This window comes from Centroberyx gerrardi, chromosome 4, assembly GCF_048128805.1.
Source record: "Centroberyx gerrardi isolate f3 chromosome 4, fCenGer3.hap1.cur.20231027, whole genome shotgun sequence".
Taxonomy (NCBI): Eukaryota; Metazoa; Chordata; class Actinopteri; order Beryciformes; family Berycidae; genus Centroberyx; species Centroberyx gerrardi.
Window position 1 is genome coordinate 17,138,854 of NC_136000.1, and position 26,996 is coordinate 17,165,849.

The following is a 26,996-nucleotide window of genomic DNA, read 5'->3' on the forward strand; positions in this document are numbered from 1 at the left end:
CACACACACACACACACACACACACACACACACACACGCACACACACACACACGCACACTTACACAACACATGCGCATACACTTATCCTCCAGCACACACCCACAAGTGCACAATTTTCTCCTAATCAATTTATTCACTCTTTGCCTAATTTGCCACAGTGATGACAAACTGAAGTAATTTCCTCCACATCTTTTTATTCCAGTCCAATGAACTCTTAAACAATTCAGCCTGAACTTTGATTACTTACTGCTCATTTGCATACCCCCAGTCCAAGCCAATATGTCCTTAAGCCAGTAGAGGTCAGGTATCCTTGAAACACTTTTTTCAGAAGCACACAACACAGACCAAGGTTATACATTATTGGCAATCAGAATTATTATCATAATAAATTGTATGTTTGTGTCTGGGAGATGTGTGGAGATATGTAAAGCCAAATATAATCCCTTAAAGGCTTTCCAACATTTTCAGCTGCTTTGAAACCAACGACCAATTTGTAATTTTGAACAGTTTACTTAACTTGTTGGCGAGTGTTAGTGTGGTGAAAACAATAGATCTATCTTGGGCATCAGTTTGAGCTGAGCTGGGATAAAGCCAGCTCACCACCCATCTTAGACTGAGTTTCAACTCAGAGATAATAGTGACATCTAGTGGTTACTCAGGAGAAATGTCAGCTTAGTGTCACATTCACATGGTGCATCATCCTGGTTTTAGAGAGCGAGGAGGGCGACCTGAGCCTGTAACAGATACAAGAACTGCTTATGCCTCAGTTTCACATTTTTGCTCCCTAAAGAAAATGACTGAGGAAGTCCATATGCTGGGTAAGAAAACTGATATATAATAAGGCTTCTCTGGTGCATCACATTAAAATAAAAAAGAAAGAAAGGGAAATCTGCACTCTCTGCACTTACAAATGAAAAATCTACAGCTTGGCAAACTGAAAAGACAACATTTCGGACCTGAGGAAGCCTACGGGCGAAACAATGTCTTTTCTGTTTGCTAAGCTGTGAATTTTTTATTTGAAACATGTAAAACAGGCTAAATCAATCACGATATGTTTTTGAGAGTGCGGATTTCCCTTTTTGGTTCTTGAATTGCTCCCTAAAGAACAAAGTGCACAGGACTTTCTGTGTACTAACTGTATACTTCAGCTTCGATTCTACTTTGTTTTGTGTTTTCCACTGGCAACTCAATGAACCTTCCTCTCTCTTCTCTCTATCTCTATCTTTCTCTCTGCGCCTTTTACCACACACACACACACACACACACACACACACACACACACACAGTCTGTAGCTCTAGGAAGGCTGAATTTCCTCTGTGACATCAAATTTATTTAATCAATCCGGCACAACCCCAGCTGTCCAACATGAAGTGTTTCCCAATTATCTTAATGTGATTTGCTCCCTGCTGTTGGCTGCTACACTACTGATTACGATGTAATAAGATGCTGAGTGTAGACAGGCGTGCACACACACACACACACACACACACACACACACACACACACACAGATGCACACATAAAACACTCACAGGAACGTCGCTGTGTCTTCTGCGCTCCCCTGTCATCGGACGGCCAGTGTGAGTTATGACAGGACAAGCTGTGACAAAGGGGGGACAAGAAGACAGAAACCCCAGGAGAGGACGGATGGAGGGACGGAGCGATAGGCGGACGGAGGGATGAAAAGGCAGACAGAAGCAGAGCCTGCGGGCCCCAGCGGAGCGTACAGCAGCCGTCCCACTGTCATCAAACCCGCAGTGTGTCCTGAGGAACGGCGGGGCAGACGTCCTCCTAACTACGTGATGACAGGGCAGAGGAGACGTTAAATACACATTAGGAGACGCATCCCAACCCCTACGGAGCTGCCTGGGGAACAGACAGACAGATGGAATAGAAGGAGACAGAACGAGATGACAGATCAGTATATCAATGCTTTGGCCTCAGAGGTCCCGTGAATCCCAGCAGACAGCCGACTCCCTCGCTCGCTCCCTTCGGCTTCACGGTAATCCTAAAAGGCAGATATAGGCAACACTTTTGTGACTTTGCGATGACAGTGTGAACTCAGGTCAGATAGAGAGATAGTGCCTGCGAAATGGTGGTGCGGAGATGTGAGTGTACAGTAGAGTACAGTCAAGGAGGGGGTCACACAGAAGACGGCAGTGTGAGCGCTGCAGTGGGTCTGCTGTCAGCGGAGTGGCTCGGTGACAAACGAGGGGAAGGAGGTTAAAAGAGGGAGGAAGCTGCGGCTCTCCTGGGCGTTCTTTGATGCGTGAAACCCAGGAGAGGGTCTGACCCCCGGAGCTCAAACTGCCTGCCCCCCCTCCACCTCCATGACACTCAGTAACCTGGGCACAGGAGCTCGTCGCAGCTCTTGTTTTTGGCGCCTAGAAGCTGAAGAGAAAAATAACATCTTTGGAGCCAAGTCCCTTAGCAGAACAGTAGGAGAACAGTAGGAAAAGGAAATATAAAGAGCGAGACGAGGCGGGAATCTATTCATTCATTATGTATTTTTATGTATTCATTATGTAGATTTGGTACTGCACAATATTATTAGTACAGTACTATTATTTGATCACAGACAATACGCCTGCATGGGCTTAATTCCTATTAAACCAAGTGGGGAAAAACAAATGCAGTTCTTTTCAGGGGATTATGGCTTTTAGGGCGCTGCGCTGGGGCAACATCCAAGGATATGACCCGACCCTGACTTTTGAAATCCATGAGACACACTCCTTCTTCTTATTTCTCTTTCTCTCTGCTTCTCTTAAACAGTTCTGTAATCCTTCTGTGATTTTGTCCCAAACCTCATTACAAAAATGTCTTAAGTCTTTCTTTCTCCTCTACTTTTAATTATTTGACTAATTAATTTCAGGGCCCTCTTCTATCAAAGCTGTGATGTTTATGTTAATTGCTACTTCAGTTCTGGCCCTGCAACAGCTGCTTTTGCTTATTTATACATTAACCACTCGAACGCTAGCCGCATGAGCTCGTTGTTTTGAACATTTTAAGAGTAATTGCCTCTTCACTCAAGCGTCACATTTTGTTTTGCATACTGTAAGTGCCAAAAATGAATTCCGCAATTACATTACAGGATTGTTAAAAACTAATTGGAACCCTTTTCACATTTGCACTGTAGCTTGGAGCAGAAGATGACGTTTCTTTACTGTATGTGGCATCTGTCAGTGCCACAGTTACACACTTAGCAATACATAACAATTGTCAGGGAGTTTGAGTTGGCACTGGCTGTCTGTACGAAGCCTATCTGATCTTGTGCTGAATGGCCATTATGAAGTTAGTGCAGTGACATTATAATGGTGTCTCTGTCCCTGTTTTCAATTTCACACTCAATGGCTTCCATGTGGTGGAGAGTAATTGGGGCATCATCAGGGGAGTCTTTGGATCTCTATGCGTGTGCACGCTTGCTTAGGTGTGTGTGTGTGTGTGTGTGTGTGTGTGTGTGTATTGTATGCAGAGTCCCACTGTTTTACTGTCAGAGAAGCTTTGCTAAAACACTTTTATGACTTTAGCATCCATAAAAGCAGCTCTGTTACAGTGCTTCACCCTTAGCGAGCACACTTAACACGCTCTTAAAAAACAACATCAATGGCTTTTTATATCAAAAACAGAAAAGCCCTATACTGAAGTAAACATCTGGAAGTAACAACAACAACAGAACATGCCGTTAACTGTGGTTTCTTTATAGTCTTGAGTCATCTAGATTAATGTGTTCACTGACATAACTTAATCAAAAACAGTATATCGAGCAAATAACTAACCAAACGATCGGTATTGTGTGCTATTGAATGTTACAGTATATCTGTGTGCTGGATGCAACAGTCCATGGAAATAAAATGGGAGACTCTAGATAACCCTGCAGTGAAACTACAGAGGCAGTGAGATGGAAAGACTACACAGAACCCCCCTCCACCAACATTTCCCATCTCTGATTCAAATGATTGAATTTCTGTGTCCCTCCTTGAGAAAACCACAGAGAGGATTCTGGTTTCCCTGGAACAGACAACAAAGGGAGAGGATAGTTGACTTTGGTGCTGCCGCTTCTGTTTTCTTTGAATCCGTTGTCAGTGTTTATGGAGCGTTAGGTGTCAACATTTTGTTCCATCTCAGGATGAGAAAGGGTATCAGAGTGCAGGATCTGCATTTATAAAGCATTTTTGAATAGGAGTGCTGAGTTGAGGCAGTTTGCCGTTAAAGTCCTAGTGAATTTTATTGGGTCAGTAATCCAGGTACTGTGGTTCACACATGCAGTCCTTGGTCTTTGAGCAACCTCTCATCTCATGCACTCCTCTTGTTTAGTTTCAACAAGCCTATCAACACATAATGTATTCATTAAAAAGACTTGATTTAATATGAAGAAAAACCTTGATATCTTTCCAGAAAAAGGGATTTACGGTTTACTTTGATAAAAATGTCTTTTTTAGACTGTTCCAGGTGTCTGCTATTGGTTTGACTATTTGACCTCCCATGCTCAGCCCAGCTCACACACATCAAACACATCAACCTCAGTGACCGGCAGCTAGTCTATACAAGCTCTATCACTAGCCACACATCAAAGGTCTCAGTTCTCTCTCGCTCCATCCCTCCTTTCATTCCTTCCAGTCACTCCCCAGGCGCAGAGGGATTGTATCAGCTCTTTGGGTTAGGCATTCAACAGAGCATTTCCTTATAAAGGTAATAATAAAAATTCACTGGCCTCAATGGAGAGTGAGTCCATGAAAACAGGTTTACAACTTAATTGGCAGAGTCTCCGAAAGGGCTGCAGCTAAAGTCAATAATCAACCATCACTATCTATGTCTTCACACTTACTGTACCAGATCTAGTTGTGGCACATTACAAGAGATTCAACTGATAGCTGTGTTGACAGCCGTTATTAGGGAGATGAGGTTACACACCGCAACCACCACAATTGTTTTATCATATAAGCAATATTTATTCTTAATAGTTCAATTCTATGCAAGCAGAACAGCTGTGAAATACAGACTCTGGCCATATGGACAGCCAGGTGGCTATATGTTTATACTGCAGCTCTGTAAACTGTGATAAAAATGGACCAAGATACACTGTGTTGCAAACGTAAAGTTAAAACATGTGAGTTATGTACAAAATATTAGGGACATCTTCCTGATATTGAGTTGCAGCCCCTTTTGCACAATCCACATGTCAATTGTCTCAAAGCTTAAAAATCCTTCTCTAACTCATCTGCTTCTCTTTATCTACATCTCCTCCTATGTGATTGGTATAGATTTAATAAGAAAATAAGGGATAATGGGCTTTTACCTGAATTCACCTCATCAGTGCACATCATGAAAAGAGTAAATGTCCCTAATATTTTCAGTGTACATTCTGTCTGGTTAGTTGAACTGAGAGCGTATCCCACACGTTATAGGATGAAGGAGTTGGAGACGAAACTAAAACGATCTCCTCCATGACTTGGACTCATGCTAAAACATGTAATGTACACACATTTGTAATACAATCGAGTGGTATGATGAAAGAGGCTCTGTCACATGTGATGATATGGTGCATTAACTGCAGTTATCAGCCGTAGATATTAGAAAGATCTCTGCACTGACAGAAACGGCTTGGAAGGGAGGGAGAGAGGAAAGGTGGGAGGGGGTTGGGGGGGGGACTCGGGAGAAAAGGTAAAATCAAAGGGAGAGCGTGTGTTTACCAGGACCCTTCCTGCATCAGCCAACATGCAAGTGGAACAGGTGTGATGTATCAAGCCGGCATATGACTTTTTTTGTAATCACTTAACATGCGCACTATAATCATTTCCAGAGCTATTTCCTGAAAAATGCAAGTATCTTTCCCTGTATATGTGATGTGTGTGAGAGCATGCATCTGTGTGTGTGTTTGTGTGTGCGTGCGTGAAGGCAGGAAGCTAATCAAATGAAATACACTCCATATTAATGTGATTTATTACTGCAGCGTGGCCAAAATCTGATCTCGCAGGCCGTCAGCAAAGGGAATGAATCTATTTCAATCCTAACTAACGACACATGCCACAGGCCCCAGGATGTGCTGCTTTCCTGTTTGCTGACAGCCTGTGTTCCTCTGTTCTTCTGTCAGCCCCAGGGGGTTGTGGGATTGTAGAACTCTGCCGTATAGTTTCGCTGCGAACGATAAGGGTGAACACACAGTCTCTCATTAGAATAAAATAAGTGAGGCCAAGTAATGCTTCGACAAAACAGAGAGCGAGCAGACATTAAATAGCACAATCTGTATGTCTTCATGCAAAGGCATTGAGTTTCTCGCTGAGCATGAACTAACTAGGCCAGAGTCAACACAGAGGCCTCTCTCTCTATCACATAATCCCTCCATGGTTGGCTTCAGGAATATTAGCTCAATATCCTCAACAGGGCTGTGATGCTTTAAGGTGAGAGGGAATTATCCTCAAAAAATGACAGAGGGGAACAACACTGAATTTGAAACAGACAGGAGAAAAGATTAGGCAAGTAGAACCGAAAAGTATACCTGTTTGCTGCATGAAGCGAGTGTGATAAGAGAAACGAGAGAGAGAGAGAGGCTGAAAGACAAAACATTTCATCCCCGGTTGCCTCTGTTCCTCTGTCAAAGGAGGAAAAGGTTGTGAAGCTGTGGGAGAATATCGGCCCTATTACTGTGCCTACCTGTCAGTCAGAGCGCTGCCGCTAATTGGCCGGTGCCATGTCGTAAGTTTGGAAACAAGGGGTCGCACGGCATTCACAAACCCCGGCGGTGAAGGTCATCCGACAATCACAATCGCGGCAAGGAGGGTCACTGAAAAACACACCTCTCACAAAGGGATTGTTCCATTCATGTCAGGCGTAATGAGGTTTCCATTCAGCTTGGATCCGAATTTTAGAAGTGAAGTCAAAATTAGCGGTAAGGCAGCGGTACATATGGCAACTCCGATCCAAACCTCCTGTCACATTGTTTCTGCTCTGTCTTTCACTGAGGCTAGACCGAGTAAAAGTGTATGTGATCCACCTCGATACCTTAGATACGCTACAATACTTTTGATATAATGAATGGTTTCAACACACACACACACACACCCACACATAGACATGCACACACACACACACGCAGGCGACCTCACGCCAGACACTTCATGATTGATCACCACCCTAGGGCGACCCGCTCTGTCTGAACTTCCTGCTTTTTAAGGCGTGTTTCCTGTGAGGATCATTGCATTTTGTGATGTGATTAACTCACTAGAATGAGGTCATGATTCATGGTGGGTTCTTCAAACAGGTAGAGCTTAGAGACTAGAGACAGCTTTGTAGGGCATGCTGGAAAGCCATTGGTGGTGTGTCAGGGTTTAAGGTTAGGGTCTGGGTTGAGGCCAGAGAAGGGGAAGGGCGGTTTTGGGGATGAGGGGGCAAAGGATCGCTAACCCACTAATTCCCTAACCCAGATGAGAGGATGTACTTTGGTATGCAAATTTAACCGGTAGACATTGTGAAACAGTCTAAGAATCTGGGATACAATCTAAGCTAAATACAGTAATCCTAATAAATATATATACATTCGGGTTTACATTACTAATTGGCCCGCAGTGAACCTCATCCATCAGGACATCGACTCAGGAGAATCCATGCTCTGTCCCCACTCAAATAAACACACATGGAAACTATCTCTCCTTTTGTTTCTCTGCGCCGCCACGTGTAGCTCTCGCTCTCTCTCCACCTTCTCCGTCTGTCTGTCCATCTCTCTCTGCCCTCGTTTGACCCCGTTAGCTCGCTAATTGAGTTTCTTCCGTTAACAACCATATGGTATTGGTTTCAGTTTCACTATTCCTGCTCCAATCTAATGAGCTATCCCATGTGGAAAAAAAAAAAATACTTTAGATTTACAACCAACTCCTTCCAATGATTCTAATGAATGACCCCATGGTTTGAACGTTTAAAAATTTACTGCAAGCTTGCACAAACTTAGCTAATGACCATTACCGCAGATGAAAAGCAGATAAGGGGTTTCATTTTCCGAACTTTACCACTGCTTTACCCCTTTCCCTCTCTTCCCCTCCTCTCCTCCGCTTTCTCTCCTCTAGATTTATGGTCCCTTACTCAGGTTATGGGTGTCAGAGAGTCAGGCGGCTGAGTGCCCCAGACTCCCCAGGTGCTACCACTACATTTCATACAAGCAGTCTCCACAGCCACAGCAGATACGTGCTGTAAACAAAGCTGGAGAATAACACATTCATGTAGCAGGATTACAGTAATGTTATTACAAACCCAATAATTGGTAACTGTTTCTGACAAAAAGGTAGCTTTTTCTGAAAATAATAGGTGACAACTCAATTTTTCATTAATTGGAGAAGCATATTCAAAATAAATTGTCAGGTTATTGGAACAAAATTCTCACTCAACTGATTTAACAGTTAATCCTGGTTATAGCTTCATCATTACAATGCATGAACAACATGATTCAAATTACAATAAAGAATTGTGAAAGTGAAAGTATTCAGATAACACTGTAGTCCAATATATTATGGCACTAAAATCAATCTTCATCTGGAAATCAGTGTCTCAGATTCCATATGGAAAATGTCAATCCCAACCCTGTATATAAGGTTGAATACCTGCAGATGCAATATTTGAAACTTGCTTAAAAATGGCAGAAATTCTTCTCCTGAGCAGTTGTGTATATCATGTTGCATGTAGGCAGTGGTGAAGGTTTGGCTGTTTAGGTTTATTCAAAGCATGTTTTCCTGTGCGCTACCGTACTGTACCACATCTGTGTTTATGCAATCAGCCGTCAGAGATTATTGTTGCATGACACAATTAGGTGTTACCAGCCTGTGACAGTGTAAAAGAGGGAGGTATATTAACATGGAGTAATGGAGAAAACGGTGCTTGACACCATATTTGAACATGGCCTGCTACTTTTGTTGTACACACCTAACACACACACACACACACACACACGTACACACAAAAGAGGGTCACAAGTTCCCTCCTGTTTCACGCCATGAACGCCAACACCCTGCAGATTAATAAGCACCACGGTGGCTGGAAACCCTGCTGCCCCCCCCCAGCCTATCCCAGCCTTGTACCGGCACCTCTTCCCCTTCACAGAGAGTCATTGTACCAATCACTCCTCATTTCCTCTCCACTGAAGGCTTGAGCTGTGTGGTAGGAGCCAGGGAGCTGCATCCAGCAGCCTTACACAGCACTCATTATGGCCTAATGGAGGTGAAGGTGTTTTTATGGCTCAATCTGGCCCAGTCACGGTCAGGTGCCACACAAGACCCTCTGAGGGCCTTACTACAAATGTACCTACACACATGCATGCACACACAGATGCACACACACACACTCCTGTAATTACTCAGATTTCCCACCTTACTGAGCCCCTGGGTTTTTGCACCTTTCCACCCAGCACCTTATTATTCGGCTCCAGCACGGGCCAGGCGTGGAAACCCCTGCAAAACCATTCTATAAGGGGTCTTGCTTTTATTGAAACTCCTAACTGCTGCGAATTGTTCCCAATTAGTCCAAATTGGTCAGTTAAGGCTTAGTTTTATAGTCAAAGTAAGTGACTCACTGAATCACCTCAGCATTGATTGCGACCATATTAGAATTTAACTTCTCTGTAATGGTATTGGTTTCACAATCTTCTGCATGTGTGGGTAATTGGGTGGCTAACTGCTTCTAATTGTTTTGAATTGTGTGAAATACAGTAATAGAATGATTTATAGGCCCTAGCACTAGACATCAAGACTGAGCTTTCCCCCCATGAGAAGCAGCAGATTAGAAACACACCTGAGTTAGACTATTGGGATACGGAAGTCATGCTTGACTGGTACACACATTATCGTCAATACATTCCTCTGAGACCCAGTGAAAGCTATGTAAATGCATTCCATTGTTATAATGAATAGGTGCGGAAATATAAGCCTAATAATAACCGGGTGAATGTAGGAGTCAGTGGTGCAGTAAAGCAGATTAGCAATAACAGCAGGGTTGATGCTGTATCAGTAATTTGATCATACAGGCCAACTTTGGCTGTGGTATGTTGGCATGTCTTTCCTAACTTCCAGTGAAAGGATGGCAGGTTGGAACAGAGAAACTTTGGTGCCGGTTGATATTAAATACGTTAGTTTCTTGCCTTGATGTCTTTTTGTTTGACAGGATTCATTAGTGGGCACCGCAGAGATAAAGAAAGGCCGTCTGAAACCTTCAGAGGAGAGAGAAAGCTCCCTGGCATCGTGACGGCCTCGAAAACCTTAAAGTTAACTTAAGCGAGGGCAGTGAGGTTATCGCAGAATCCATCTCCCTGTCTATTCTGTGCTATTTCTCCTCTCTCCCTCCATGTTCTTTCTTTCTCTCTCTCTTTCTCCCTCCCCCCCTCTCTCTCTCTCCTTTGCTCTCTCTTGCTCTTTATGCTTGAGTGGCCACAATTACAAGCTGCAGCCAACACAGGATGCGGCAATGATTTAAAATGATTCATTTAGGGAATGCAGAGAGCTGACACACTGAAATGCATACCCCCACTGCAACTCCCCTACATCCCACCCACATACACAAGACTTAGTGTACAGCTACACTATATGTATACAGCGCTTCTCCCTGCAGGTATTGAGTGAATACACACACATGTCCTATTTAAAGAACCATCTTTAAAACGAAGCCTCTTAGGTCTGAGTAACAATGATATGTGGGTTCATTGTGCAGTATATCTATTTTATTTCTCCTGTAGCGCCACACACGAGCACAGCACTGTTTCCTCTGGCACGTCTAACTGCAACTCCATCTTTAAAGGTGACCTGTTTCAGTGTTAGTGAATTTGGGACCACCGCTGGGGACCGGCCCCCCTCTCACTGCCCTCTCTAAGTGAATTGTGATGGTTGATAAGCCGTGAGAACTATGCAGTAAATTCAGCCTAGCTGGGCCACAGGCATTGCTCTGTCTCTATCTCCAATCCTCTCTCTCTCCTTGGGCTTACCCTACGCTACACACACACACACACACACACACACACACGCTCCTGTCTGATGGCCTGAAAGTGTAGATACGAATCACATGTCAACAAAATGTAGCAGTGAGAAATGATGGTGGAGATGGAAAGAGGGAAGGTGAATGAAGGTGAATAAGACAGAGACAGAGAAAGGGAGAAAAAAAATAGAGCGCAGTTTATCTGCATATCTGTGTAACCCTGCCGTCCCCACTGGCACACAACAATTATGCCTGCTGACGGGAAGTAGAGCGCGCATGCCTCCCGCCTTCACTTCCTCTCCCTGCTGCCAGCATCTGACCCTCGCTGATGACAACACAAGCCATAACCCCTCTGTGACCGATGAATCACATCGTGGGGTCACAACCTGCTGGCTGCGTTGCTCTGGGAGGCGATCGCAGTGATTACAAATTCGTATGGGTTCTAAACTCAGAGCGTTGTCGCTTTATACCCATTTCTGAGTTAAGTTAATAAAAAGGCACGTTTGTGTTGTTACTCCTTCTGTTTATCCACCTCAAAGAAGAAAGGAGTTTTAAAGTCATGGGACACTTTTACACCCATCTGTTCACCATCTATGCTCAAAGCCCGGAAGGATCAATAAAAGACGTTCTGCCCTTACAATGTTTTGAATGTTATTACTGTATAAATCTTGATTTATTGCACTCAGTGAGAGCAGCTGATCAAGGGAGGAGAGGTCTCCCCGATAACATGACACAGAACACAGCTGTGCTGCATCACACACACACACACACACACACACACACACACACACACACACACACACACACCTACACACACACACACACACACACACTACACAAGGGAGGGTGTTATTTAGTGTGTTTTGTTCAAAGACTCCCGGACCATCTGAGGCCGCATGTCAGTCTCCTCCCCAGAAGGTCTAATTTACACTCTATCCTTCTATCAGTCTGTCCTCCATGCCTCCTTCTCCTCCTCCTAACGAGTGCTATTGGCTAATCAGATCAGATCCGCAGATGTTTATTTCACTAGAGAGGAATGTGAAGGCCTATCAAGATCTCAGACAGAAGTCGGCTCAGCTATTTAGTCTGGACGCCAAGCCAAAGCCGACAGTGTTACAGTGTTTGTCTGGATTGGATTTGAGGGAAAGTACCTTTTTGACAGGTTAAAGTTATTGGGGTTAGGGTAACAAAAATCATGCAATCTGCTACCTGCTATAAACAAAACATAACATAAATCAGTAATACAGTCATGTACATCATGTATGTACATACAGTACATCAATTTCCCAAACATTTCCAATATCTATACTGTAGAAAATGAAGCTCAAAATTTATATCTGTTAAGCCAGTTTGGATGTCTGTTAAGCCCGTTTCTGCTGATGATTTTCCTCAGAATAACATTCATCTTTTCAGGTCATGACTGCATAACAGCCATCCATTTCCTAGGACAGGCACTCCCTCCTTCTGATCATCCCTCCCTTCCTCTCTCTCTCGCTCTTCTTCATGATCGCTGCTTCCCTCCTCCTCTCTCCTGCCCAGAGAAGATAAAATGCTAGAGAGATAATGATATTGATATTGGCAGCTCTTATTGAAAACATTTGTTACTACCTGACAAGAGACATTTGCGGTTTTCCTTTGGTTATTTCTGCTGGACAGGTAAGTTCTGAGAGAATTTAAGCACGGTCCATTAAACCATTTTCTCCCTCTCAGCTATGCAGCGCAGGCCGGAGACTTCCAAAATACACAGAAAGAGGAGATGCAACAAGAACAACAAAGCAAATACTCTACAAGTCACAGGTGTCTTTCTCTCCCTGTGCGCTTTCCAACACTTTCACCAATAAAATAACGCCGGTATCAGGATTCACAACTGCATTTAATGGGAATTTATCTTTTGAAGCTTTTTTCCGCTGTCCCATTCTTTGCTTTACAGGCCAAGTATGTCTAACCGCCTTACCACTCACACCCTCGCTTCCTCTCTATCCTTGGCATGAACCTTAAAGTTTACACAACTGGGTTCAGTGAGGTTATCAAGGAATCCATTTTCCTGCCCATTTTTGTGCTATTCCTAATCTATTTCTTTAGTTTTTTTTATTTCCCCCTCTCTCTCTTTCGAGCCACGCTCTCTCTCTCTTCATGCCCAACTGACCATAAACAGAGAGAACATGGATTGATTAGCGATACAAGATCATTCCCAGTATCTCACTCTCTCTCTCTCCTCTCTCAGCCATATAGCTTTAGGATAACAGTGAAAAGGGCGCCTGCTGTACATCCCACCTGTTTCCACTTTCACTTCACTTCACTTCACTTCTAGAGCGGGTCGTTCAGTAAGCCACAAAGCTGCACGTTCCTGCTGGAAACAAATAAATAAGCCCACGCTCAGACGCTTGCCAATCACTAACAAACTCAGAACATAAACAAACAGAATGCAGACACACAGAGAGAAGCTCATTTTCTCTGTGTGTGCTCACTCTCTACCTCTCTGATTGCGTGTTTTTGCTACAGTTGCTGTCTAATGGGCCCGCGTGTTTGCTGTTTACCTTTATCAGTGTGGCTTGGTGGAGTCTGAAATGTGTGTGTTGAAGTGTGTGTGCGTGTTTGTGTTTGTAAATGCATAAAATCGGCTGTGGGTTTATTGTTTAGGCTGCATGACTGTGACGCTTGAAGCAATGTTTGTTTACCTCCTATTTAGTGAGGGATATGCGGTCTGGTGGAGTTTTGGTAAGGCGAGTGTGTGTATAAGAGCGAAAGAGAGAGAACGCTCGGCATGGTGCCTACACACAGCGACTGATTTTTTATGCCTGAAATGAACCATTATTTGTTTTAAGGTTATAAAACTACAGAGATGTAACTAAAGCTTTATGGGAAGTTACAGGGAGAAAAGAGGCAGAGAATGGGCGATGTGTAGCTGGACAATGCAGCACGTAAGCCTGCCTTTTGCATGCACAGTAGGTGTATGGTGTGCATCTGTGAATTCAGTCATTTTTTACACCTGCAGCGAAGATGAGGTGTTAGGCAGAGCGGCCCTAAATTCATACTGTGGGGTGGGTGAACCCTCTCCATCGGTCTCCCTCTTACGCAGCCACACATCGTTGACAGGGAGTTACAGTTGGATCTATAAGTTATAAGGAAACACTCATAGTGTGATAAACTAGCCGTTCCCCATCATATATAAGGAGCTGCACTGTCGACACCATCCTCACACAACCATAACCTGGAAGCACTTTGACAACTGTTTGAATGTCGGCCATATAGCTTCATTGTGTTCCCTGTCACTGCTTTCACAATATATTAAAGACTTTTATGGTTACCTGTCCTGGGATACTGGAAAGAGAGGCTTAAGGTAGACTGGCTATAAATAAGCCAATAGTGCAGTGTGTGTGTGTGTGTGTGTGTATGTGTGTGTGTGTGTGTGTGTACTGTAGGTATCCTCAGGCGATGAGGCAGACAGCTGCCATACGTTTTCATGGATATCCGGTCACAATCAATGGTCCATTTCATTTAGGTTAGCACTCAAGTACAATTGGGGTAATACCTGCAAATCAAAAAATGCATGATCTCCTTATAACTTAATCCAATTCCACCTATTCTGGACTGATCTGTCAAAGTGGGTGGTTTGTGCGTGTTTGTAGCCTGCTGCAGTATGTTTCAATTATCTGGGCAGGCTCAACATTAGTCCAACTACTCACAACCCTGTTGACATGTCTAGTTGAGATCTAATTAATGATCCTTATCCCTAATCATCGATAAGTGACAATCACTGATAATTAGCTCTGCTCTGGCTGTTTCAGAGCACAAGGAGCCTGCTGGTGGCTCACATAATCAAGTCTTACTATGATTAGTTAATCAGTACTATTGGAGCTAATGTTTGGAGGCCTGTGTGTGTGTGTGTGTGTGTGTGTGTGTGTGTGTGTGTGTGTGTGTGTGTGTGTGTGTGTCTCCCAGATAGAGAGTAAGAGTCCCCGGCGGGTGGCCAGGCCTGGCTGACTGCCTCCTCTCGCTGGAGATCAACTTCACGATTACCGTCAAAAATTACTCACAGATTGCATTGCATCCTAATGTACCCTAATACACACTAATGTGTGTGTTTGTGCACAGGTCTGTCTCCCACTGGAATGCCACAAGCATGTACTAAGAAAAGCTGTTTCCTTCTCTAAACAACTGAGGACTGCGAACCTACTAATGGTGCGTTAATGCCCAAGTTTATAACAGTTTCTGCACTCTCACCTCATTCCACAGAATATTTAACCTACTGGAGACCATCATTTAACCTTCATCGTTATGCCATCCAGTGATGGTTACAGAGGGAGACAGAGGGAGTACGGACCAAACACTGTGAAGTAATACATTGGTCACTTACGTATCCCAAACACATAATATACTGGTGAAAGTGGATCTAATTCATAAAGAGTTAATCCTTCTGAAGGAGAGATGATTTGGCTCTGCTGTAGAGACATTTCTGCTCCTTTCTGACTTCAGATAAGTTATTCTTCCTCCTCCGATGCCCAGGATTTTCTCCTGTTTACATTTTAGTGATACCATCTAAACTTTGCGGGTGGAGATAATGATCAGCACTTGCCAAGATGGTATATTCCTCTGAAAACCACAAACCACTGATCTCACATTTCTGCTGCTTCCCACCTCATCCAGAGTGAACAGTTGATCCTCCTTTATGAAGGATAACCACTGTGTAGAAATGACTGGGGATTAGTGGGCTATTCTTTGGTTTGCTTTATCATGTCCTGTGTTGCCAAATCCTCTCAGTTCATTCACACTCCATATATCAAGGGATAGGGGTAGGAAAAAAAACAAAAACAAACCAGCATTGTTTAAGTAGTTAGAGTGAGGAGAAACACCTACATTTGGCATGTGTGTGTGTGTGTGTATTTATGTGGGTGCATGTTTATGCACTGTATGTATTTGCATGTGTGTGTGTGTGTGTGTCTCTCTCACTCCCTCTCTCTCTCTCTCTCTCTCTCTCTCTCTCTCTCTCTCTCACACACACACACACACACACACACACACACAAACAGGCACACAGTGTGACTAATAGGGATGAGCAGCATTGATGACATAATTGTATAAAACAAACACAGACATTGGCGTATGATATCCGTATGTCCATTCCATCCCTGCCCATTCCCCAGAGAGTTATGTTAATATTGTGTGTGTGTGTGTGTGTGTGTGTGTGTGTGTGAGTGGGAGTTGTCCTGAGGAAGGGCACACCCTGACATAAAACCTCCCGCCACGGAGGGAGGACACTGCTTTAACCTGCTAACCTAATCCTCTTAGGTGACTGGGACCCTGTCACATCTGCTACAGAGACACACCCACAGCTGGAGCAACAAAATACCACCAAGGCACATATAACAAAGCATATTCCATCTCACTTTATGAGCGGGACACTCTGCAACTCTCTTTTCTGTCAACGGCAAGTGTGGGGCCCAGCATCACAAGTTAACTCAATGTGACCTCTGTGCGTACTTGGCCGTGACCCCGCTGCCACCACACCTTCTGCCAAAAAACTAGATGTGTTTGAATTGCCTCAAGCCTGTGTCTACATGTGTGAGTGTGCCAAAGAAATCCATGTTTACTTCAAAGCTAGCCAAGGGATTGGGAACGCGCTCTGTGTCTGGAGGACACACGGCCAAGGCATCCCGCCCTGCAGGATCTCCTGTCTGAACCAAAAACACAGCTGTTTTGTTCCTCTCCTCTCAGCACCGACTCAGGAAAACCCAGAGGAGCCTGCATGCACTCTGTTCAGACAGATCATCAGCACAGGCTTGGACTGGATGTGCATGCCTCATAGCGCAAATAAAACAATTATCAAAGTTATCATTATACCAGTGGCATTACTTTGAGCCAAACATTCTATTAAACGCGCAAGTTCAGGATCCGTCCAGAGAGCAATTTGTCACTCCCATTTACTGGAGAATATTCCAGAAGTCTTGGAAAAATAATAGTTGAACTCCCCACCCTAACTAATATTCCAATAGGGATTTACAGTGTGTCTGTGGTACTCAATGGTTAATCTACAGTGACCCCATCATACCTTATGGTATTTTTATTTCCCGTGGTACCTATAATACAGGATATTACACATATATGTAGGCTATATCCTATAGGATATTCTAATTTTGCTGTCCTATTTTTCTTGTATACTTATAGTAGAATAATTATTACAGGATTAACAGGCTATAGTTATTTTTTCCTAAGGTAGCCTACTCTCCCCTTTGTATTATTTTAATGTAGGCTACATTTATTCATGTAAATATTTATTAATTTTCGGGAAAACATTAACATTTCAAATAGAGCATCCTGTTATACTGACTTGAAGAACTGGGTGTTTTTTTTTTATTTTTTTTTTATAAAATTAAACTTATTTGTATAGCACTTTTCTAAATCAGTTTACAAAGTGCTTCTCTATCAAACAAGACAGAAACAACAGGAAAGGAGGAGGACAGCGACAAAAACAAAGGGGTTGGCGTGCGGTACGGACAATGTTTAGGTTACACCAAGGTTAGGTTAGGTTATATACTGCGGAGTATACTTGTGTACTGACCACGGGGCAGTTCCCTCCACAGAGAGCCCGGCTGGCAGCGGTACAGATGCTGAGGGCCCCTCCCCTCCGGCAGCAGCATAATTGGGAGTTTGCCGTCTGTCTTTCCCGGGGCGAACTGCCACAGAGTCCCAGCCATCCAACACACAGAGTGCACCGAGAGTTCAAGAGCGTCGGTGAGCGGCTCACTAGAATTGAGGGCAGTGGAAGTATTGGGGAAAATATTGAGTTTATCCATTCACTTTTTTTGGTTGGGGAGAGGTTGCGCAAGTGCGGTACTTTTGCTTACTTTTGTTTGTGCGTCAGGCAATTAAGGAGAGTGACTCGGCTGTCCAGAGCGTGGGCATGTGTTGCATGTGAGAGAGGACCAAGTTGAGTGCGCAGGTAAGACACAACTTGCAATAATGATGATAATGATGATGGTAATGGTAATTATCCTTTCGCCTGTAATTTACTCAGAAACTTAGCTTACAACAAGGCACGCCACTATGGGTGTGGATTTTTTAATTAAAGCGCAAGATTATTAGTTTATTTCGTAGATTTTCGTACAGACATTTATTCAGTTCTACCACCATATGCATAATGCATTTTGCAAATAAATCATGGAGATTAATTTAGGCTGTTTGACTTGGTCCGTTTGATATAAATTATTAAATTGCGACTACTAGCCCTATAAATAACAGATACATACAGTAGCCTATTATTATTATTTTTTTAAACTTTTATTAAAACTCATGATGTCTGTACTGATATTTCTTTTTTGCATCGTAGGCTATATTATGTTAAGATTCTGGCCAAATTTGTGAACGTAGAAAATTGGTATAAGTTTGGAATGAAGAAACTGTTAGTCTCCTGACAGTTGTAATCCTCCTTCCCCTCTCTTTGTGCTCTCTCACCTAGGTGCCAGTATCCCAGGATCTGAGCTATTGTGTGTGTGTGTGTGTGTGTGTGTGTGTGTGTGTGTGTGTGTGTGTGTGTGTGTGAGAGAGAGAGAGAGAGAGAGATAGAGGGAGAGAGAGAGAGAGAGAGAGAGAGAGAGAGAGAGGGAGAGGGAGTGAGAGAGAGAGAGAGAGAGAGAGAGCAATCAGATGCAACAAGTCTCATAAGTGTTTAGATGCCAATATTTATTTATTTATATTTGGCTCCATACTAGTATTACTTTGATAATGAAATGACAAAAGCTTTTGAGGATAATGTGCAGACTGACATCTTTTAATGGAAATTGGATGAACATTTAAAGATACAGTACTTTCTGTTTGTGTGTCCTCATTTCAGGATGCCAAAAGTGTGTGGATGGGGGGATGGGGGGTGGGGTGGTGTGTGTGTGTGTGTGGGGGGGTGTTTAACTGTTTGTGGCTGCATATACCCTCAAATTAAAGGTGACAGTCTAAACTTAAACATCCTAGTCCTTTTTGTCGTTTCACATCCAAAGTAATAACACTGTGGATCTAAAAGATTAAACAATGTGTCACTGTGCAAATACTGTACGTATGGAGCTCGCTGTGTGTGTATGTGTGTCCGTCCCAAATGTGTGTGCACACGCACGACGGTTTTAGTGTGCCAGTCAGAGAGTAGTGCAGGAAAAGTGAAAGAGCCAGTCATGAGGGTTTAGTAGTGTTGCTATTTCGCCACCCTTCTCCTGCGAGTATATCTAACAGTCTCAAGGACCCACTCTCCACTTACTGCGCTAAAGGTTTATCTAACTCCCTACAAGGAGCTTTGGGTTTGAGGGGGTGCTGGGAGAGAGGCGAAGAAAGTGTTGCAGAAAGGCAGAGAGGGGGGAGAGATTGCAGTTGTGTGGATTTTGATTTTTTTCTGGCGGGGTTACCAGTGCTTTCGATCAGCGTGACATAGGTAAATAAATGATTGGCTAATTTCTGCCTTCTGGCCTCAGAAAGACAACTCAGAAAAACCTCCTCTGATTTTTCTTCTTTAAACACCATCCAATCATTACGTCACCGAGGCGGCGTCAGCCAGACGTGCTTAATACCGCCTGCTGTATGCACAGGCAGACGCAGGGATGGGGCAGGCCGTGGACTGCTGATGAAATCACAGCCGGAGATCCACACTTGTGAGCCTTGGAGGACTCTTGAAAGGCTCTTGAGAAGTGACAACATGCTTTGCAGCGGGAAACGGTCCCTTGATCTCGCCTCCGTGAGAGCTCCGGTATGACTTGGAAAGCGGATTTGATAATAAGAAGTTATTATGTGGGAATGGTGGTGGGGTTTTGGGAGGGCACATGGCGAGGGTTCCTGCCTTTGCTGTATCAATCAGTCCAAACCCATGCCGTGCTAACCGTGATCCTCCAGTGTGCTCACTCCTGTTCTGCCTGCCGTATGGCGTGCCTAGACTGATCCAGCATTACCATAAAAATCATAGCATCTGTATTTCTGCTGTGTTTTGAATGGCCTACAACTCCATTCCTGAGCTCTGCGACAGCGGCACGGAGTTTGTGCCGAGGCTTTTTCCTGGACAGCGATGAAAACCCGAAAAGTGAATGAGTGCTTTCTCAAAACTCTACAGGTTTTGGGTGGAAAGTGTTATTGAAACAGTCTTGTATGCTGCACGCTAGCCTGCCCTTATATGGTGAGGTTTCCAGATTCCCAGAGAGTGGACAGACAAAGAAGGGGCACCTTTACTGGGCTGGTGATGTTAGTGTGTTTAGAGTCTACAACGGCTAGGTGCCAATGACTTGCAGACAGACAGCTGGGCTGGGTTTGACGGTGTGTTTCCTCCGTCTTTGTGGAACTGAGCTGCCCTGGAGCTGGTGTGGAACATAACTCTGCTAAGTTAGCAGCATGAGCCTCTCCAGGACTGAGAAATAACACTCGAGTTACTTCCCGTATCTGTAAAAGACAGGAGCGCTCTTGAGAAGTGTTGTTGCATAGCACACATGGGTGTATCCTTCTATCCCCAGGCCATAAGGAGGCAAGTGAGAGCACTTCCAACTGTCAGTCACTTTTTTCATGCCCTATTGCTCCCATCTGCCTACCTCAGGATGGTATTAGGTTACACACACATATGCACATGCACACAGATACACACATAGATACACACACACACATACACATGCAGAGTTGCTTGGCCTGCTGCTACCCTGGTCAGGATGTGTGTAGAGTTACTTGTTTTGTTGTTATTATTAACAAACCCATCCACATGTTTATCTATTAGGTGTTGTCTTGGTTACCAGAGAGCACAGAACATTCTGTATTTTGAATAGCCATTCAACTTTGTTTCCACTTTGTCCCCCCCCCCCTCCCCTCCCCCCCCCCCCCCCCCCCGTTTCCATCTGAACACTCTGCTGTATTGAGAAGAGTTGAACCGCAGACCCGGTATCATTTCCCACTCCCCCTTCTTTAAAACTTGTGTGTGACAGCAGACCTAAGCTGGCACTGTCTCAGTTACATACGCTTGAGTAGGAGAGCTGAGGGCTCGCTCTTCCACTGACAGAGCTGGGCGGATTAAACCACAACATTAAACATCAAGCAGGTCTTTAACAAAGGCAGCACAAGACTATTATCTGGCTTCGGAGTATTCTGTTACCATACCAGCAGTCGCCCACAGTATTCTCTTACCACTGTTTTCAGATAACAGCGCAGGGCATGGACAAAATGTGGACAGACAGGCCGACCTCGGGGTTGGAATCTTATCCATCTCCTTTGGTTTTCCCCCAAAGACTTTCTCTTCTCTTCCAAAACGGAAGGAATTCCACTGGAATGTCCTCTCGTCGTAACTTTACCGTTCATTGATTGGATGCATTGAGATTTCAAGCAAAGTTAATGTGTGTGGATTGAGGTTTTTGTATGCATGTGTGCTGTGTTTCTCTGATGCTGAACAGGGCCTGAATTATTTTCTTTGAGAAATCCCCCCACACACCCTTTCACCAGCCAAGTCCAGTTAACTGTCGGGACTCCACTGCTGTGTTGCAGTGTGAGAGGAGCATTCTTTGAGCAGACATCCTGTGGGTTTATGATTTATAGGATTTATTAGGAGGTAAATGACTGCAGGGAATACAACTTTTCCTATGGCAGACGATCAGTCCATAGGTATTGGATATCTTTGCCTAACATGTTTTGTGATATTCATTATTTTGGGTAATGTAGTACAACATTTTCAACTTCAAAGCCCATCACTGTCTCAATCGCCATATTTTGATGATTAAAGTTTTTTCATGTAAGGGGATATTTTGGCAATCCATTTAGCATTCAATTTTAGACTGATGTGTAATTTCTCAAGAGATACACATGCTGTTCTGATAGGTGTGCTGCTCGTTCAGATAAGCCTGGGTAATGTTTCTGATTCAAATCTAAAATAAATCACAGCCTCTTGCTGTTATGTTTACTTTATGATTTGAGTAAACAAGACTCAGACTTGTGAGCGACTGCGACAGCTGAAGTTGCCAAAAAGCTTTTGCATCATAGTATTAAAGTTTAGCTTTCTGATCTGTGTCCAGAATAATGTTCCATTGCCACAAGGATTGCATATTTCATATTTACTTGCTCTCTGGCAACAGTTAAATCTCAACATACAGTAAAACACAGGGAGGTCTGCGTTATGTTATCGCTGTTAGGTTAGGCAAGAGAGTTTCGAGGTGAGAGGTAGAAGACATTGACATTGGACATTTAAGACAAATATTAGTTAGATAGTATAACTTGTGTTTATGACTGGCTGTTGGACACCTTGTGGTCCAGAGCTGACTTTTTGACTTTCTTTATGTAAGTCATTTTTAGCTTTTTATGGAGGGAGAAAGAACAAATTACCGTTCCTCTAGAATATACAACATTACAACACCAAGACTGTTAGAATACATAACTAAATATTAGAGTGGCATTATTCTATAGTTCAGAATTGCAGTGTTTCCTTCTTTACTGCTGTCTATAACTGGAGTTATAGCTAATAGAGAAAAGTTAATGCTCCTTGTACTTTAGTTTGTGTTTAGTGAAAACACAAACAGTGTGGTCTAGTGGCCGTTCTGTATTTTCCCTACTAGACATGAACTCACACAGACTCACAGGGGAGTCAGCATGCTTGCTTAAACCCAAGGTAAAAAACAAAAAAAAATAAAAAAAATGATTGACTGTTGCCAAGAAAAACAACTAATGTCCTGAGAGTTAGAAACAATTACCTATGTTATTATGCCAGACCAGTGCCTGTGGTCAGGGAATAAAGACAAATAGCAGGGCTAATGCACTCTGTCCCATGGAGATGGAGGGATTTGATAATGGTACACTCTACTGGGCACCTCGGTGTTGCTAAATGCCTCATTAGGGGTGGTCCCTCTGTGAGTATGCCCATGGCTAGTACACTTCTCCTCCATCTGCTCCTTCCTCATGACTGCTGACAACTTCTGCTGGGAATATAGTGGCGTCTAAAAGTTAAGCGCATTTCAAGTTCTGATGCATGACAGTTTGCATCCTGACTTCTGACTCTCGGATCATTGTTAATTGATAACTGCTGGTGAATGGTTACTGTATGGCACTTATGTTTGCTTGATGCTGAGCCAAAACTGAGGAAAGGCAGTAAATTTCAAGAGTTGTCAGCTATAAGATACTATCCGTTGGTTTGGGATCAGAAGCCAGCAGCACCGTATTGGCTGCTAGCTCTAAATCTGTCACCATCGCCATCAGGATTGTTTCCCATCACCCCCTGCGCAGTGTGCCGGCCGTGCTGCCAAACACAACAGGGACTGTAGCCCGCCAGGAAACAGGGATGTTAGCTTAACCCACATGGCACAAGCTGCCTAACTGTTTATCCTCTCTCTCTCACCTCTCTCCCTCTCTATCTCTCTTTCTCTCTCCATCTCTATTACTATTCACTCTTTCCAAAGGCGTAGCTGACTGAAAGTGTATACCATGTCTTTCCCTCCTATATCGCCTGTTGATCTCCTGTTGTCATCCTCCTCACAGCAGATGGAGTGTTTTGTTAATGCTCCTCTTCTAACACTTGAGCTTTCTCCTTTGTTTGGGGGCCATTCTTCTGGAGGGGTGCCGCACAGGCCTGTACTGCTGATAGATGTGTGCACTCGAGCGGTGAAGAGAGATACATTACATGAACTCTCACTTGGGTGAAATCGTGTCACTGCTCCCCTGATGTCAGGGAGGACGACCCCCACTGCTGCTATCAGTCTCTCACTCACAAATGCCTGCTTGCAAAGACTCGTGGAGGAACAGATTTAAACCTATAGGTGCACGCACATATGCACCAACACTCACACACACACACTCACACACACACTCTGGAACACTCATGAATTTATTGAAGTTTTTGAAATGTGCATCTCTTGCTCTCTCTCTCTCTCTCTCTCTCTCTCTCTCTCTCTCTCTCTCTCTCCCTCTCTCTATCTCACACACACACACACACACACACACACACACACACACACACACACACACACACACACACACACACACACAACACACACACACATACACACACACACACAAAACACTAATGTTAAATTGTTGCTGATTGACCATCCATCAGACACAGCTCTATATCTGTATCTCCAGCCCCGAGGGTGTCTCAATTTGTCAACTTGAATAAACAACAGTCTGTTTATCAGAGTCTAATCCTCTCCAATTTAAAACTGCAGGGTGTCTGGATTGGTGTCAATCTGTCACACTGGCCTGATTCTCCATAATGAACTCAAGTTTCAAACATTGGATGACAAAACTGGACAATGGAAATAAATTAAGTGAAATGAGTTGTACTTTTACAGCTGGTGTCTGTCTGACAACATGCCAATGTACATTTTATCACACACTGCAAGTTCCTGAGTGTGTGTGGGTTTGCACAAATGAATGTATGTGCGTAGACGAGTTGTAGACAAAGTTTGAACGCGGTAATTGAATGATCACCTACTATGGCTTAAGTGGTGTGTTTGTCATCTCTGGCCTACATGCCAAATTCTTCCAACTGGAAGGAACATGATTGGTTTCACAATTGCAGCATTTGAAATATGTGAGTGTGTGTGCTACATCAGATCCATTAATTCATTTTGACATTGTTTATGGTGTCCACGGACAGGTTGATGTATGTTATCTATGTCGGGGGTGGAAGGAGAGGAGAGAGGGAGAGGTAGCAAGGGCAGAGGGGGAGGACATGCATTCTTTTGATTCATTCATTAATTTCTTCAGCCTTGATTGGCTGGTTAATAAGTAGCTTGACCGTATGTGGAATGTGCAGAGACCCAGCTCTAAGAAAGAAGACAAACTGCTGTATGCTGTATGATAATTCATATTGTCAGTTGAATGGCCTCCAAATCAGTGTCCTTTGTCGTTTGTATGTTTCTATATTATAAAGTTTGATGTTCTCTGTTGAAAATAACCAAGACCAAACTTCCAGCTTCAGCCTCAATGAAACCACTTTGTCCTACATACATTTAGTGCCCATCCTTCAAGTTCTCCTTCCTTATTAATGACAAAAAAGTCAGCGGCTGCTCCTTTGGCTGTGCTGTTTGCTCCAGCCCTACTGCTCACTTTTCAGTGAATGCGGACTAATGTCTAATGCGGCGTGAAGTCCCAGACAGGACATTGCCCATTTATTACAGGACATAAAGGAGGAGCTGACAGGGTCATCAGCCAATGTTAAAACTATTAGCAAGAATCATTTAGGTAAAGAATTAAATGAGTTTTCCATGTGAAAAGAAGGAGAATGAGAGAAAGAGAGAGAGAGAGAGACACTGGTGAAAGAGGCGCAATTGGCTGAAAGATGGCAGAATGTGACTGTTTTGTTGGCCTGACCTTTTGTTTTGGGCAAACAGATTTAAAGGGGACACAAAAGGAAAGCTAGTGACGGGCAACAGCTGATGTAGGACTGGTAAAGAGAGGGGACATGCCTGCAGGGCTCCATGGTGAAACAGCTGAATAGTCCCAACAGAAATGTGTGTACATATCCTGCTAAGGGTTAGGATAGGCTGCACTCTACATGTGCGCACACACACACACACACAGACACACACACGCACACACACACACATGATCACACTGAGCTCCTCCCTAGCTTGACTCCTTACGTCGATCTCCTCCTTCCAGGGCAGCAGAAAAGAAGAACAGAGTGAAAACTGAGTAAGACCTTCTCTCACACCATGAAGACAGAGGAGTCCGGTAACCAGAGTCTGGCTGAGGGAGAGAGACGCCGCTGTCCTGGTCAAGTTAGGATGCAGGTCGGGGCTCTGCCTTGGGTGTCTGGCAGTAAGGTGCTATCCCACCCTGGGCTCCTGTTAGTGGGGGTGATGTTGCTGGCCACCCTCCCTGCTGGAGCAAGCATCAAACAGAGTGTCCCCAGGGTCACACTCAGCCACAAAGGTATGTTGTTGATTTTATTGTTAATTTTATTGTTGTATTAAAAAAAAAAAAAAAAACTTCCATGTATTTAGATTTCACTTTATATCCTCAGGAAAAAAACACTGTACTGTATACGTCTCTGTGCTAGCTTGGGTGATTTGAGGTCATTTGTCTATTTTATCTCATGTGGAGAGAAAATGCTCATTACTCATTACTTGTTACTCACTCTTCTGCTTCTCCTTTCTTCTCTCGTCTCTTCATCAGTTTTTCCTTTTCAACTGTTGTGCAAATTTCACCTTCTGAGGTCATGACTAGCTCTCTCTATTCCTCTCTCTCTGTTGCTTTCTGTTTCTCTATGTCTCTCTTTTTTTCTCTCTATTTCTCTGTGTGCTTTGTGCATACAGAAAAGAGGCAAAAGTGAAGAAGTGAGAGATTAACACACACTTAGTGGCACTGTTAAAGTAAATGGTGTTTGAAAGATCACTGTAAAACAGAATGAGAGATTTAAGACTGGTGGTGGGTAGATTGATGCATTAACCCACTTCCTAATTCCCCATTTCTCACACTTTTGATGGACCCGAGAATGTTCTCTGTGCTTTCTTTTGTACAACATGCATAATCTCTTAATCCTCTATGGTGATGTAAATCTTTATTGCATAAACCTGCAGTCAGGTTTATGTTTTGGAATATTTATGATAGCAATGGCAAAATGGCAAATATTTGTTTTTAATGAAATACACTGCTGCTGTAGAGCAGCCATATATTTCTAAGTAACATACACAACGTGCATTTCATGGCTCCTTGTCCATAGGAGACTGTTGTTCAGTCCGTCATGTGTGTATATCAGCTTGTCTTTCTGCTATGGCGGTGTGCACTCTGTTCATGTGTTTAGTGTTAAGTCAACTAAGTCTGTTTGCTTTGTGCCACCATGGGAAACCTAAGTTATTGCTCCCTTAAAACCCATTCTAAACTCCAGTACAAACTTTACTCCAAACTCTCCATCCTCCATGCTGTCCGCTATACAACTCTTCAAGAAACCACCCAAATGAACTTAAGTCTTGCTCCATAAAACTGAATCCCCACTGTGACCTAAAAGTAAACTCGCTCTGACTTCAACCTCCAAAACCTCTCCTCTGGTCAAAGGCTTCCAAAACCCAGTATGGCTGGAAATAGATGCACATTTATGTCCTGTGTGTCCAACATAAATACA

At 43.6% G+C, this 26,996-nt stretch overlaps 1 protein-coding gene across 1 annotated transcript in view; it reads left to right on the plus strand.

Annotated features, from left to right (window-relative positions):
• The first annotated feature begins 17,618 nt into the window (after nt 1-17,618).
• Nucleotides 17,619-26,996, plus strand: part of sema3d (sema domain, immunoglobulin domain (Ig), short basic domain, secreted, (semaphorin) 3D) — a 32,701-nt gene continuing 23,323 nt past the window's right edge. The window contains exons 1-3 of the mRNA XM_071927294.2: nt 17,619-17,677; nt 17,808-17,885; nt 25,535-25,807. Coding sequence (XP_071783395.2) covers nt 25,588-25,807 — 220 coding nt within the window. The 5' untranslated portion in view covers nt 17,619-17,677; nt 17,808-17,885; nt 25,535-25,587. The remainder of the gene's footprint in view (nt 17,678-17,807; nt 17,886-25,534; nt 25,808-26,996) is intronic.